At 30.1% G+C, this 14,346-nt stretch overlaps 1 protein-coding gene across 4 annotated transcripts in view; it reads right to left on the bottom strand.

The window, feature by feature from the left end:
• LOC107445775 (rho GTPase-activating protein 29) overlaps positions 1-14,346 on the bottom strand; it is a 214,740-nt gene that overhangs the window by 83,605 nt on the left and 116,789 nt on the right. For all 4 annotated transcript variants that reach the window (XM_071184734.1, XM_071184735.1, XM_043047841.2 and 1 more), the window contains exons 2-3: positions 5,225-5,522; positions 325-468 (exon numbers count right to left, since the gene is read on the bottom strand). In XM_071184734.1, coding sequence (XP_071040835.1) covers positions 325-468; positions 5,225-5,474 — 394 coding nt within the window. In that variant the 5' untranslated portion in view covers positions 5,475-5,522. The remainder of the gene's footprint in view (positions 1-324; positions 469-5,224; positions 5,523-14,346) is intronic.

Below are 14,346 nucleotides of genomic sequence, written 5' to 3'. Positions count from 1 at the left end.
TGGCAGATGACCAACTTTTCTCGCTGTATCACTAAAATATTTTAGACTTTTCGACCACCCCTACGTCATAAGGAGATAGAGGGTGGATTAAATACGGTAGCAGTACAAATATTGAACTGAAGAAACAATTGGGTACTTGCAACTCAAGAAGAAGTGAAGTGATTATGCCTAACCATGAGATTTAAATCAGATTTAATTGGATACCCGAAAATGACGTCACGTGTGTGTGAGATAGGCTTCTGAATCGACAAATGCCATGATTTACGTACAATGACGTCACTCGCAGGTATCCAATTAACTGAGCATTAAACGAAAACATCTTACCTTTCACTTGTTGAATTAGAGTACCGGCGGTCATTAACAACTCAGTCGATTGTATCGGCGGGTATTTTTCTAGAATACTCCTCAATATTCTGAGAACTTCTCCTAATCGCTCATGGGAAGTGACGCGCATAGTTTCTGTTTTATCTGAAAGATTCAAAAATAAACATTTTCCTTATTTGTCTCAAAAAAATACTGTAATTTGAATTTTTATTTGCATGCTTGTTTCAAATTGATCGTTTTCAATTCAAACATGATTAAAAATAAACAGTAAATAAATGGCATGCTTAAGAATAGCATACAAAAAAAAAAGATGGAAATTGTAAACAGTAAATAAAAAAGTTTTAATTAAATGTTTCTTTAATATTTTTATTTATTTATTTACTTATTTATTTTTTATGAAATACCAGTTTTTGTTAAGTTCTTTCTAGAGCGTAAGTCAAGTTGAACGCTTCCCCTCCCCCTTCTTCACTTTCTCAACTACTCGACTGAGAAATGAGTACATTTTAAGAGGACACGGTACTCTTAGGACAATTTATTTTAAATAAACAGGATAAATTTTTTTTGGATGCTTTCTAATCATACTTAGGGCCCTATAAATTATGCGAAGATGCGGAAGATGCGGAAACCCGCATAATTCACAATTNTTATAGCTCCCTAATCATACTCAATTAACAATTAATAATTTATTGTAAGAAAATTGGAAATATTAATATTTTTATAAATTTAAAAATATGTAAACAAATTTCTCATTTTTCAGAATTTAATGTTTTTTGTATATTATTATTATTATTTTTCTGGTTTGTGATAACAATGATTACCAGTACAAAACTGTGTATTGATTTACTTTTATACTCTATGTTACCAATTGAACATTTTCTATGCATAGCTTATGTACAAAACAAAAGTATCGTTCAAGCAGGCATAACACGCTATAAAAATTTAAGCTAACTTATAAATTACTTATTTAAAGCACAGAAAAAATTTATTTTAAAGCTTTATTTTTGATAGATAAAAATCCTTAGAGAGTTAATTAGTATGAAAACAAAAACAAAAAAAAATCCTTAGAGATTTAATTAGTATGAAAACAAAAAAAAAATTCTTAGAGATTTAATTAGTATGAAAAAAATCCTCAAGATTTAATTAGTATGAAAACAAAAAGAATCCTTAGAGATTAACAAAAAAAATTCTTAGACATTTAATTAGTATGAAAAAAAAAACATTCTTAGAGATTTAATTTGTATTTAAACACAATTACAGGGGTCGGACAACTGTAGGCACAGTTTAAAAGATCATGTCTGAAGCTATTAGATATAGGGTCTTGTTTACTCATGCAAACTTTGTATTGACTAAAATAAGCTTAAAAAGTTAAAAGCCTCCTTCCTTTTTCAATACCATTATTAATTAAAAAAAGAATTCTAATATGCCAATTGCAATCCTACAGAAAGTTTCGAAAACTTTTGGTATTGAAACTAGAAAGAATGTTATTAACCTCTTCTCTGTGGATGCGAATTTTGCTTGGATAAATAAGACATCATTTGTATAAGCTTCTAGTATGATCTTTTAAATTGTGCCAAGCGTTTCACCATGTAAAATTTTCCAAAACATTTACTATCAAAAGAAAGATTTTTTTTTTTTACATAGAGTTATTAGAGAAGTGTTTCCATACTTTTGCCCAACCTCAGTACATTCTTAGAGATTTTACTAGTATGCTAACACAAAAAAAATTCTTAGAGGTATAACCAGTGCGCACACACACGCATAGAAAAATCTTAAGAGATTTAACAAAAAAAGTAAATATAAAAAGAAAATCATTTGAGATTCAACTAATAAGTAAACAAAAAAAAACATTTGAGATTTAACTAATAAGTCTACACACACAAAAAAAAAATCTTCAGAGATTCATTTAATAAGTAAACACAAAAAAATCTTTAGAGATTCAACTAATAAGTAAACACACATAAAAAAAATCTTTAGATATTCAACTAACAAGTAAACACAAAAAAAAATTCCTTTGAGATTCAACTAATAAGTAAACACACACAAAAAAAATCTTTAGAGATTCAACTAATAAGTAAACACACACACAAAGAAATCTTTAGAGATTCAACTTATAAATAAACATACACAAAAAAAAATCTTTAGAGATTCAACTAATAAGTAAACATACACAAAAAAAATCTGTAGAGATTCAACTAATAAGTAAACATATATACAAAAAAAAAATCTGTAGAGATTCAACTAATAAGTAAACACCCACGCACAAAATCATTGGAGATTCAACTAGTATGTAAATACACGCGCAAAATCATTAGAGGTTCATTTAATTTGTTAAAAAAATCAATAAGAAAAGGAACTTTGAGATTTTGTTTTTGCTGACAAGGTCAATGTCTTTTTGTTTAAAATCACTCTCAAGTTTTTAAATAACGCATACAGAGCGATAAAATTTTAAACAGTGTTCATTTTTATGGTATTGCTTAAAACAAAATAAACTATTAAATCTACGATTTTTTAAATTTAAACCTCTTAGTTCTTTAGATCATTACAATTTTGCTACTTAATTTCGATCCAAATATTTATTTTCTCAAGATACATACAGGCCACAAGATTTTAACAAAACTGAATCACCATCCAAATTACATTAACTCAAAACACTAAAATAGACTTCAATAGACTTAATTGCATAAATATTAAGCATTGGAATTTTTAAACTGTTTGAAAAAATTGTTTTTGGGGTGAATTTGCGTGCGCGACGATAAGGGTTTTCTATGAATGACGAATGAACTTAAATTGCTTTAAATTTTATGATTACAAAAGATTGTCATGATCGCTATATTTTATGATTTACTATGTTCATTATATATTATAATTATCAAAATTATTGGGGTCTAGTATAGGGTAATTGTAACCACGAGGAAATTGTGATCAGCGCTATTTTTAAAAAACTCATTCAGTGTAAAAATTTAAAGCAAATATGCTTTATCAAAATTATATTCTGTTTCAAGAACCTTAGAATAGTTATTAAATAACAATATTGAGGCAATATTCAAATAATTCTAAAAGATTGTACTCATCTTTGAAAAACAGTTTTGTCCGAAGTTGATTAAAAGTGATTTGAACCAAATCTGCTTTTTGCGATACGGGTAAAACGATTTATAACTAAGCCCATGGTGTTTTTTTTTCTCCAATCTTCATTATTATTTTCTGTCTTTATTATTACCTAAACGTATAAAGTCATAATTACCCATTTTTTTAAAACCAGAATAGGGAGCCATTCCGCCGTAATGAGTTTGTTATGACCATGTTTAATGTTAACTAAAAATTAATGTTTTTGGGCCTTTCTGTAGCAGAAAAATGTCTGGGAGATACACAAAAAGAGGCATCCTCCTTTAAAGAACCTGCAAGAAGCTGTTGCGATCGTAAAAGTGACCAAACTGAGTTAGAAAAGCTGAAAGAAAATTTGGCGTACCCAAATTAGCAATTCTTCAGCGGGAAGAGTTAGTTCAGAGAATCAAATAGCTGGGTGATGAATATCAAAATTAAATTTATTTAACTATTTAAAGAAGAACAGGAACTTGAGAAATGTCTGCTGGATAAAGCTAGATCTGGTAATATTTGGGACAGGCAATAACTTTTTGCGTCTTGTTGCGCCATTATATGGAGAAGTTTACGCTGACGTCCTTTCACTTACTTGTCCATCAATGAGCAATCAGTTACAGATGGACCAATAGGAATACGTTACTATTGGAATAGAAATGCTAATCTTCCAATAGCACTTACTTTGTGGTAACAATATCAATAATTAAAAGCATAAATTTTAATTTTAATTTAAACAAGTGTATATAGGGTATATTAGCAGGCAATTATGCTTTTCAGGTATAACGAACTAGCTTATCATTTTTGTTGAAGCACAAAAGTCAAACTACATTTTTTCTTTCTTAATGGCCATCTTCTTATCTTATTTTTTAAAGACCGTTTTCTTTTTTTCTTTAACCCATTGACTCACTAATATTTTCCCCCATAGTCAACACATTTTCAGTAGCGTCATCAGTTCGTGTATTCTTTTTGAAGAGGCATACTTTAAGTCCTTTTTGCTTAAGGATTAATAGTAGCTAAAAGTTAAAAGTTAAGAAGTCAATGGTTTCACATTTTTAATGGTTTTTATGGTTAACCGTTTAGTGGTTAACCATCGTTGAACAGCCGACCCAATTTCGAGTCTACGACTACTACTGTTCAACTCCGAAGCCTTTTAATTTCGAACCTAATCCAGAAGAGAAGGGAACTCCTGGATCAGTATCCCCAGAGGTATTCATTTATTATGAGAACATAGAGGGCTTTGCGACTCGACAGATTTAACTTGCATCAGTCATCATTTACTACACGGCCGGCGGGGCTCGAACCCACGAACCCTTGGACATGGGTTCAATGCCCTACCAACAAGGCTGTCCCGACCTTGGATCAAGTATTTTGAGAAATTTCCCATTGTAGAGGAATTCTTGTTAGAACTAACCCACATTCTGTACATGAGGAAGAAAACCTAGGTGCTGTTGTACCCTAAATGTTATATTTTACTTTATACACAAGGACCACACCTAAGCTTGAGGGACCAGTTAACATTATGTCAATAAAAACTAGATTTCGTCCCTATGTATATTCCTTGCAAAATAATGTTTTGAGTTTATTTATGCTGTAGATTTATGCTTGGATAGTCTAAAAAAAGTAATCCATAAACTTGTCACCAAACTGCTGGGGGGTGGTGGTACCAGTAAAACAAAATATGTTTCGAGGTTTTTTGAGTTTATTTAGGCTGTAGATTTAAATTTAAAAGTATAAAATATTATCTTGCCCACTAGAGGAAGCATTTATATGAAGCAATGCATATAACGACGAGTGATTGCATTACCTCTTTCTGGATGGAATATTCTTCTAAGTTTTCCTAGAGCTTCTTTGAAACTCCTGACATCATGCGTGAGAACGATTATATCTTCCTGCTCCACAACATGGCTTTCAGCTGAACCCTCGCTGCTCACGGAATTCATGGAGAGAGATCGGGCTGCAGCCGAGGTGGCACTGGCACCACTGGCACTCCGGCTCTGCACCACAGGGATGACCTCGCCTGTAGGTGCCGAGGCAGGAGTGTGACCGCCTTCCATGCGAGGTGGTAGATTTCGAACTGAGTATATTTCTTCAGGTGGACAGCTCTGGAAAGAAGAAAAAAAATTGCAAGTGAAATTGCAATAAGATTTTTAAATTACATATGAAATACATGAAACTACTTAAGTAAAAAATATTAAAATGTGATAGAAATAAATTTTCTAAAACCATAAACATATTTTCCTACATATTAAATAAATATGAGGCAAAATTAGAAAATTTTGCTAGGGGCCTGTGGTCAGTTGTAGCTTCTTTAATATTGGCCATTTCTTAAAACATGAGGCTCTTCCAACAACTCAAAATTTTAAACGACTAAGGAAAAAAAAAAACTTTTGATATTTAGTGTGATTTTTTTAAAAGTATCAAAATATGGACATCTATTTCGAATTTCGAAAGTAAAGAAGCATTTTAAGAAACAAGCGTGAAACAAAGTAATATTCAGAATATTATAAAATATTCATAAGATTTACGTATCTATTAAATGATATAATGTTAAGGCACACATGGTACATTTTCGACAAAATAAGTGGCGATCGGGTGACGACAGGCAGATGATAATTAGTCGCCCGATGGCAGGTGGCGACTGTTAGTTACAACCTATAAATCAGTGTTACTTACAAAATATATAAAGAAAAGAAGAGCAAAATGGTCTCTCTAAATTTTGAGTATTTTTTACCATACCATTTCAAGCAGCAAAATAACGAAAATACAATAAGTAATAAAATTAATGTTTAGAAATATAAAGGAGGGTATGACTTGCCAAAACAGACAACTTTCTCAACTCAGTGTGGGGTCGCAAAATAAATGGCGAGCTGCGAGAGGGCCTGCTTTTCAGCTAGTGGTTACATTTTCGTTGTAAAGTTTTCAAGAATCATCCTTTTATTCGTCTTTATTGTACTCTCCATTTTTACCAAGCATGTGCGCCCTTACTTCCTGTTCTATGCTTTACGACCTTAGATTGTATTTTATTTTATTTTACAACCGGCGTTGAACAGCTGACACAGTTTCAGAGTTTTCTACTATCAATGTTCCTCTTCGTAGCCTTGTAATTTTTAAACCAATGCCGAATACAAGGGAACTCCTGGATCAAGCAGTGGGACAAATCAGCCTTTACGAAAGACTTTTTGATGAAACTAATCCGCATTTACTTTACATGGAGAAGAAAAACCACAAAAATCTCCCGGGGTTAGCCCGATGGTAGGGAATTCTGAGCCATGACTCGTCTGCTTCTGAGCATTGTTTATGTTAGTACTGTGGTGGTTGACAGCCAGAAGCAGAATTCGAATCGGCTGGACATCGCTGAGATTTGAACCTGACATATCTGAGTGGGATGCGAGCTTTTCACCCGCTGAGCCACCGCGGCTCTTCCACATTGCATATTTTATTTTATAACCGGCCGTTGATCAGCTGACTCATTTTTATGCTTAATCACATTGCATAGTGAAACTTTCACAATTAACATAACCCTTTACAGTTGTAGCTATATTTTTATTTTGATATCCTTTATACGAGTCGTGGTGGCTCAGGGGATAGGACGTTCGCCTTTCAATGAGGTGAACCGGGTTCGAACCTCAGTGATGACTGGTAGATAGGAATTCCGCATCCGTCTCGCATCGACCACAGTGCTGACGTAAAATATCCTCAGTGGTAAACGGATCATGGGTTACCCAGGCTGAACATGGGATATTTTCGTGGTTTTCCTTTCCAAGTAAGGCAAATGCGGGTTCGCTCCATCAAAAAGTCCTCCACGATGGCAAAATTCTCCCAATACTTGATCCATGAGTTCCCTTGTCTTCTGGATTGGGTTCAACATTACAAGGCTACGGAGTTGAACATTGGTAGCCTTAAACCCAAAATTGGTTCGGCTGTTCAACGACGGTTATAAAATAAAAAAATATATCCTTCATACACCATAGTAGTTGAGTTGTACAGCTTAATACATTTAGATACGTTAATATATAAATATTGTCAAAATGAACGATTTATAGATTTTAATTTTCAATAGTGATTTTTTACCAATCTATAAATACCCTGTCTAGAATTTTACTTTTGGCATGTAATGATTATAAAAAGAATAACACATACTACAATAACCTACTGAACTACTATGGGATATTGAAATAGAGGAAGCGAGCATAATGAAATTCCCACAGAAAACAAAAGTGCTTGTATCCCACCCCTACACACATTTTCCTTTTTTTTCCACATCCCAATGAGAAACACGTTTTAACAAAGAAGGTATACGCGATGCTTATCAAAAACAAGTAGGAAAACTGAAAAAAAAAGAAGGTTTTTGTTACATCCTGACGATCGCAGTGAATTTGTATGAATGTGAAAAATGAGAAGAAAAAAAAGTGTTTTGTATTCTTTTCAATTTCCACTAGGTTGATTGAAGGTGAATTTCACAAATGTCCCTGAAATGCAGGAAGAAGAGGATATTTACATTTATCTACATTTACCTTTAAAACCTCCCTTTCTTGTTGACGGCTAGGTATTTTACAAGAGTGAATTATTAAAAAAGAGAAAAAACACACAGTCAGCTTTGAAATTTGACTCGTTTGATTGTTCATATTTGTCATCATTCTATAGAATTTCTGGGCAACTAGTAGGTAAATGTTAGGTCTCTTAGGTTTTAGGAAAGGAAGTTTTCTATACTATAAATTTTATAGATATACATTTATAATTAGGTGAACATAAATATTTCTCGAATGAATATTATGGCAATTTTTAATGGTATATTGCGAAAAAGATTTTTGCATTTATCAATTTAACTTTTACTTTAAAAAAAATGGTTAAATTATAAGAAAATTAACTGTGTTATAGTAATTGTAAATGAAATATCTTTAATTCTAATTACGCAAAAATAGAAATATTTAATTTGAAACTTAGTAATTACAATATTAATTTAAAAAGAAAAAAAATGAAAATTCTATCGAGCATAAGAAGTTGGAATTAAACTTATTAGCACAGATTCTTGAGTACTGACGTAATGTGAGAATTATCATATAGCGTAAGAAGTCGGAATTGAACTTATCAGTACCGATAAAGGTAGAAAACGGTTAGCAATAAAACATGTTTCCCTATTAACGAATACAGTTAATTTATTTTTATCTGAAAAGCGCGATGGGAAATATTAATACAATTTTTCATAAATGAAGGATCTTTTCATAATATGTTCTAGACTAGATATTGCTATTAGAGAAATAACATATTTTTAAACAAAAAATTTATATTTATTTTCATTAGCATTTTACTTAAAATAATTTCATAAAGACAACTGAACTAATCAATAAACAATAGATTACCAATTAGGTCTAAATATAAATAAGGTTTCAGAAACCATTACTGTGAGGTAAACAAAGGTTCTAATTTTCGGAACCCCTTTTACCTTTCTACGGAACCCCTAGAGTTCCGTGGAACACCATTTAGGAACAGCTGCACTATACTATAGATATACAAAATTATGATATTACATTATAAATTGTTTCCGTTTGGCTACTTAAATTGCAAATAAAGATGTTTACATATCTACAAACGAATTTTAGAACCCTTTGATTTGCATTCATTAAAAACCTTGAGAATAAATTCCAACCTTCGAAAAGAACGCCGACGCTGGTGCCATAGGAAAAAAAATACATATATGTAAAGGAAAACAGCTGGCACCGTTAATCTTACAACTGCAGTTTTGATGACCTGGAGACTAAAATTAACTCAGCAGCAAACATTTTTTTTTAACCCAGGAAGAAACATGTGGCAAAAAGATGAATATTCAGATGAAGAGTTTCTTCTTCGTGGATTTTCAATTCTTGATATGCATAGAGAGTTAAAGGATTTTAAATGGTTTGAAATAGCTAGCATTTTAGTTTGGATTTCAGTTTTGCAATTAGTTAATAAATACTCTTTAAAAAATGGATACTCAAATGTCACGAAAATTTCTTCGTTTTTGACGACACCGTTTCCTGCAATACTCCCCGAGCAGAAATTTCGTCAAACGGCCCAAATAACTATCATCGTTTCTACGAGGAAACAAATTTCGTTAAAATTATGGAAACATTTCGTCATTTAATTTTTTATTTTTAAATTTTGACAAAATCGTCTTCTGGTATAAGCTCCCAGTGGAAATTTCGTCAAACTGACCAAATAACTATCGTCACTTCATCGAGGAAACAAATTTCGACAACATTTCGCTATTCTACTTTCTTTCTTTGTTTTTGACGAAACCGTTTCCTGGTATACGCCCCGAGCAGAAATTTCGCCAAACGGTCCTAATAACTATCATATCGTTTCTACGAGGAAATGAATTTCGATAAAATTAAGGAAACATTTCGTCATTCAATTTTCGATTTTCAGCTTTTTACAAAATCGTGTCCGGGTATACGCTCCGAACAGAAATTTCGTTAAACTGAATAACTATCCTCACTTCCTTGAGGAAACAAATTTTGATAACATTTCGCAATTCTATTTTCTTTCTTTGTTTTTGACAAAACCGTTTCCTGGTATGCGTCCCGAGCCGAAATTTCGTCAAACTGACCAAATAACTATCGTTACTTCATCGAGGAAACGAATTTCGACAACATTTTGCCATTCTATTTTCTTTCTTTGTTTTTGACGAAACCGTTTCCTGGTATGCACCCCGAACAGAAATTTCGTCAAAGTAACCAAATAACTATCGTTATTTCTTCGAGGAAACGAATTTCGAAAAAATTAAAGAAACATTTCATCATTCTATTTTTTCCAAAAAAAAAGAAGAAAAAATTCCTCATAGTGCCTAATGTACAAAAATTTCTTCTGATTGCTTTATCAGGGGCACCAAATAAGAGGATCAAGTCCCTCCAATAACATAAAAAAGGAATATAGAACAGAGAGATAAATTACACTCATACCCTAAGTGGTATTCGAACCCGGGATCTTCCTGGTACAATGCTAACTCCTTGAACTGCCGGGTGGCTTATTCCCGAAACTTTATTTTCGATCCTTCAGTCTTCATTCAGTTGAAGAAACATTTTCGTCACATATTTGAGAGCTATTCGTCATATATTTCATCACAAATCTTGTAATTTTGTGACGAATTGATTCTCAAAGTTAACGAAATACAGCTCAAGGATTGCTGAATCGTCAAAAGTAAAAATTTTCTTCTGATAGTGTATGAAAACTCGTAATTGACACGCGTTTTCCAATATATTTAAATTTATTCAACACGAAAAAAAATATTGCACGCAGGAAAAATGCACAAAAAAACGATCGTTTGTTATAGTTATACGCAATTACTTTTCCATCATAGTTAAATTTATTCAACACATGCAAATAAATGGAAAAAAAATGTATTGTCAAGAACACAAAAAAAAATAATGAAATATTGCAAAATTGGAAAATATAAACGCACAAGAAAAAATATCATCTGTTATACACAATTGTTTTCTTCTGTGACTGAATGTATTCTACGTCAAAAAAATAATTAAACATTGGAAAATTTTTTAAAAAAAACACACACAGAAAACGAAATTTTTCTTGCCAGTTAAACGTAATTATTTTACTACTATAATATAAATTTACGTAAGACGGAAAGAAAAAATTCAACACTGAAAAAATATAAAATGCACAGGAAATTTTTTTTTTATCACCTGCTATTTTTTTTCTAGAGTAAAAAAAGGAAAATTTTGATTATAAAAGGCTTGATTTCTACGTTAGAAAACTAAAACTAATTACAATCTTATTTTATCACAATTGAAAATAAGCACAATTGTTATGAAATATAAAATATCGCTCTTGTCCTAAATAGAAAGAAATTTCATTCTACTATAACTAAGTTTATTTAACACTGGAAAAATATGAAATGCGAAAGAAGAAATTTTTATCACTAGTTAAACGCAGATGTTTTTCAACTATAATTAAATTTATATAAAATAAAGACAAAAATTTTAACACTGGAAAGATATGAAAAGCAAACTAAAATTACTATCACTTTCAATCATTTCCGATAGTAAAAAAGTAATAATTTTCATTATAAAAGGGTTAACTTTCACTTTAAGAAAATTAAAACCAACTGCAACTTTCAGTTGTTCTATTTGCAAGCGAAACAGAGCACAAGTGCTATGACAAATAATAGTTTGTTCTCGTCTTTATTATAAGAAAATTTATTCAACTTTATAAAAATATTTTAATTCTGTACAAATGCAAAACGCACAGAAAAATGTGATCGTATGTTGTACCTAATAGTTTTGTATAACAATTCTAATTGTTGTACCTAATTGTATGTTGTACCTAATTGTATGTCGTTATAATTGAAATTATTTAACAATAGAAAAAATATAAATACACCTAAAATGATTTGTTGTTTACAATTATATCTCCACTATAGTTAAATTTATTCAACAAAAAAAGGAATAATTTTCAATATAAAAAGCTTAATTTCTACTTTAAAAAAATTAAAATTACGTAACAAATATATTGAAAATAATTGATTCTATTACATGTAATTAAAATCATGTAATTAAATTTATTTAATAGAAAAACAAATATGAACTGAATAAAATGCATTAAAGTAAAATTCTTATGACCTTTATTACTTACTTTTTACTCTAAAATGGATTCTTTTCACTATGGTGTTTAATTTTTTGCAAAAAATCAAAACCAGAGATGGGCACCATTCAAGGACATTTTAGTCATAACTAATTTTAATCAGAATAAATTTATTCTGAATGATTATTCATATTCAAGTCTAGTCATTATTTAATATTCATTATGCAAATTAATAGAAATGTTTGAATAATGATTAATAAATAAATTTATTACTCTTGATTAATTTCTTTCAATAATTGCTAAAATAATCGGAGCAAACTGAAAATATTATGTCCCTTTCATTGAAACTTGAGCACCGATTACAGTAATAGTTTGCAAAATTAATTAATTACAGAAAATAATGGCATAGTAATCAACTACTAGTAGTTATGATTTTTGGTAATCAAGGTAAAAAACAATCGTAATTTCTCAATACAAGTGGTTATGATTATGTGTAATCACGACAAAAGGTGAATATTTTTTTATCAGAAATTATTGTTACTTATAACTGCGACTGCTTTTTATCACGATTACAAATAGTACTTTTTATTTGTAGTCAATTACAATTGTAGTGTGCACCCACATCTGTTGTGCAGTATATAAAGAAATAATTAATTTTGAATTTATTATTGACTAATGAATAACGAATAAAGACTAAAAGTGATAAATGATTTATTCTGAATTCAAAATATTTTTGGACTAATGAATAAGTTTTTATTCATTTTTCATGAAGATTTTAAATAATTATTCATTAGCCTTCATTCGTTATCCTAAATTATAATTAATTATAATTAATTTCGTTATCAGAAATTATTGTTACTTATAACTGTGACTATTCTTAATCACGATTACAAATAGTACTTTTTATTTGTAGTCAATTACAATTGTAGTCTTTAAAAATCTGCTGAGCAGTATTTCAAGAAATAATTCATTTTGAATTTATTATTGACTAATGAATAAGGAATAAAGACTAAAAGTGATAAGTGAATTATTCCTAATTCAAAATATTTTTGGACTAATGAATAACTTTTTATTCATTTTTCATGAAGATTTTAAATAATTATTCATCAGTCTTTATTCGTTATTCTGAGTGACGAATACCCATCTCTAATCAAAACAAATGACAATTTTCATTAATTATTTTCATGAAAAGTTTTGATTTAATATCAGCATTTTTGAATTAATTTTTAGATCATGAACTTCAGGGCATTAATCATGAATATTTCCGTGAGATAAAATATGAAATAAATTAAATATGAAATGGCCGTTTCCTGATTTTCCTTTATTATTATTCATTTGAAAAAAATAATTCATTTGCATAATTTTTTTTTGCAAACAACAAGCTGCATGCAATGCTATTGTAAAGTATTAGGCATGCATTAGTAGGAAGTAAGTTCTGAATCATTTTATTGAGATTGAGACTTTTCTATCAGTTAGTCATATCCGGGAGATCATAGACATCGGTCATTAAACTGTATTTTAACGACAGCTGTATGGCATGCTTCATTTGTAGATAAAGAATATTTAATATAGCATACGATCTATTTTAATTGTTCAAAATATCATATAAAGAGTTTATTTTTGATGCGGTCTTAAAACGGATGAAAGTTCTTCCTCGCGATGGCAACGAAGAGCTGTAACAAACTGAGCTATAAGCTGAACTGAAATTAAAAATTAAAAGCTAACTGTACATATATCCTTTTAATTCTAACCATTTTGCACAATTTTTTTATCTGCATGATTTTATCTTGAAAAGCTGGCAGCTGAATATTTAATTAGGTATTGCATTTGAAACAATTTCAAACGTTTTTTGCAACATATGTGATACCTTTTAGAAGCGTAAAAAATGCTTTGAAAAGGAGAGAAGTGATTATTTTTACGAGCAACAAAGGGGTAAATAAATCATTTCGAGGTTATTTTTAAAATTTTTTGTGCTTTGCAAATTTTAAAAACGTTGCACTTTTTTTTACGTTTCTAAAATAATTTGTGCTGCGTGAAAATATTAAAATACCAACATGTTGTGAAAAAAATATTTAAAGCAAAATGATCCAAATGATTTAATTTATTTACAAAGCTTTGTTACATTTTGCATTTAAAAAGATATTTTAAGGTATTTGGTAGCATAAAAGACATTTTATTATTTTGAAGAATAATTCAATAATCTTAAATACCATCAAATGAAATATTTTGAGTTTATAATGGAAACAGTTCATTAATTACTGGAAGATGATAAAAACCACATTTACATTTTACATGAAAAGTTATTCTTTCAGAAGTGTACTTAATCAATTTTTCGCAATTAACTCATTTGGG

This window comes from Parasteatoda tepidariorum, chromosome 9 (assembly GCF_043381705.1).
Source record: "Parasteatoda tepidariorum isolate YZ-2023 chromosome 9, CAS_Ptep_4.0, whole genome shotgun sequence".
NCBI lineage: Eukaryota > Metazoa > Arthropoda > Arachnida > Araneae > Theridiidae > Parasteatoda > Parasteatoda tepidariorum.
This window is presented reverse-complemented; position numbering and strand designations above follow the sequence as displayed.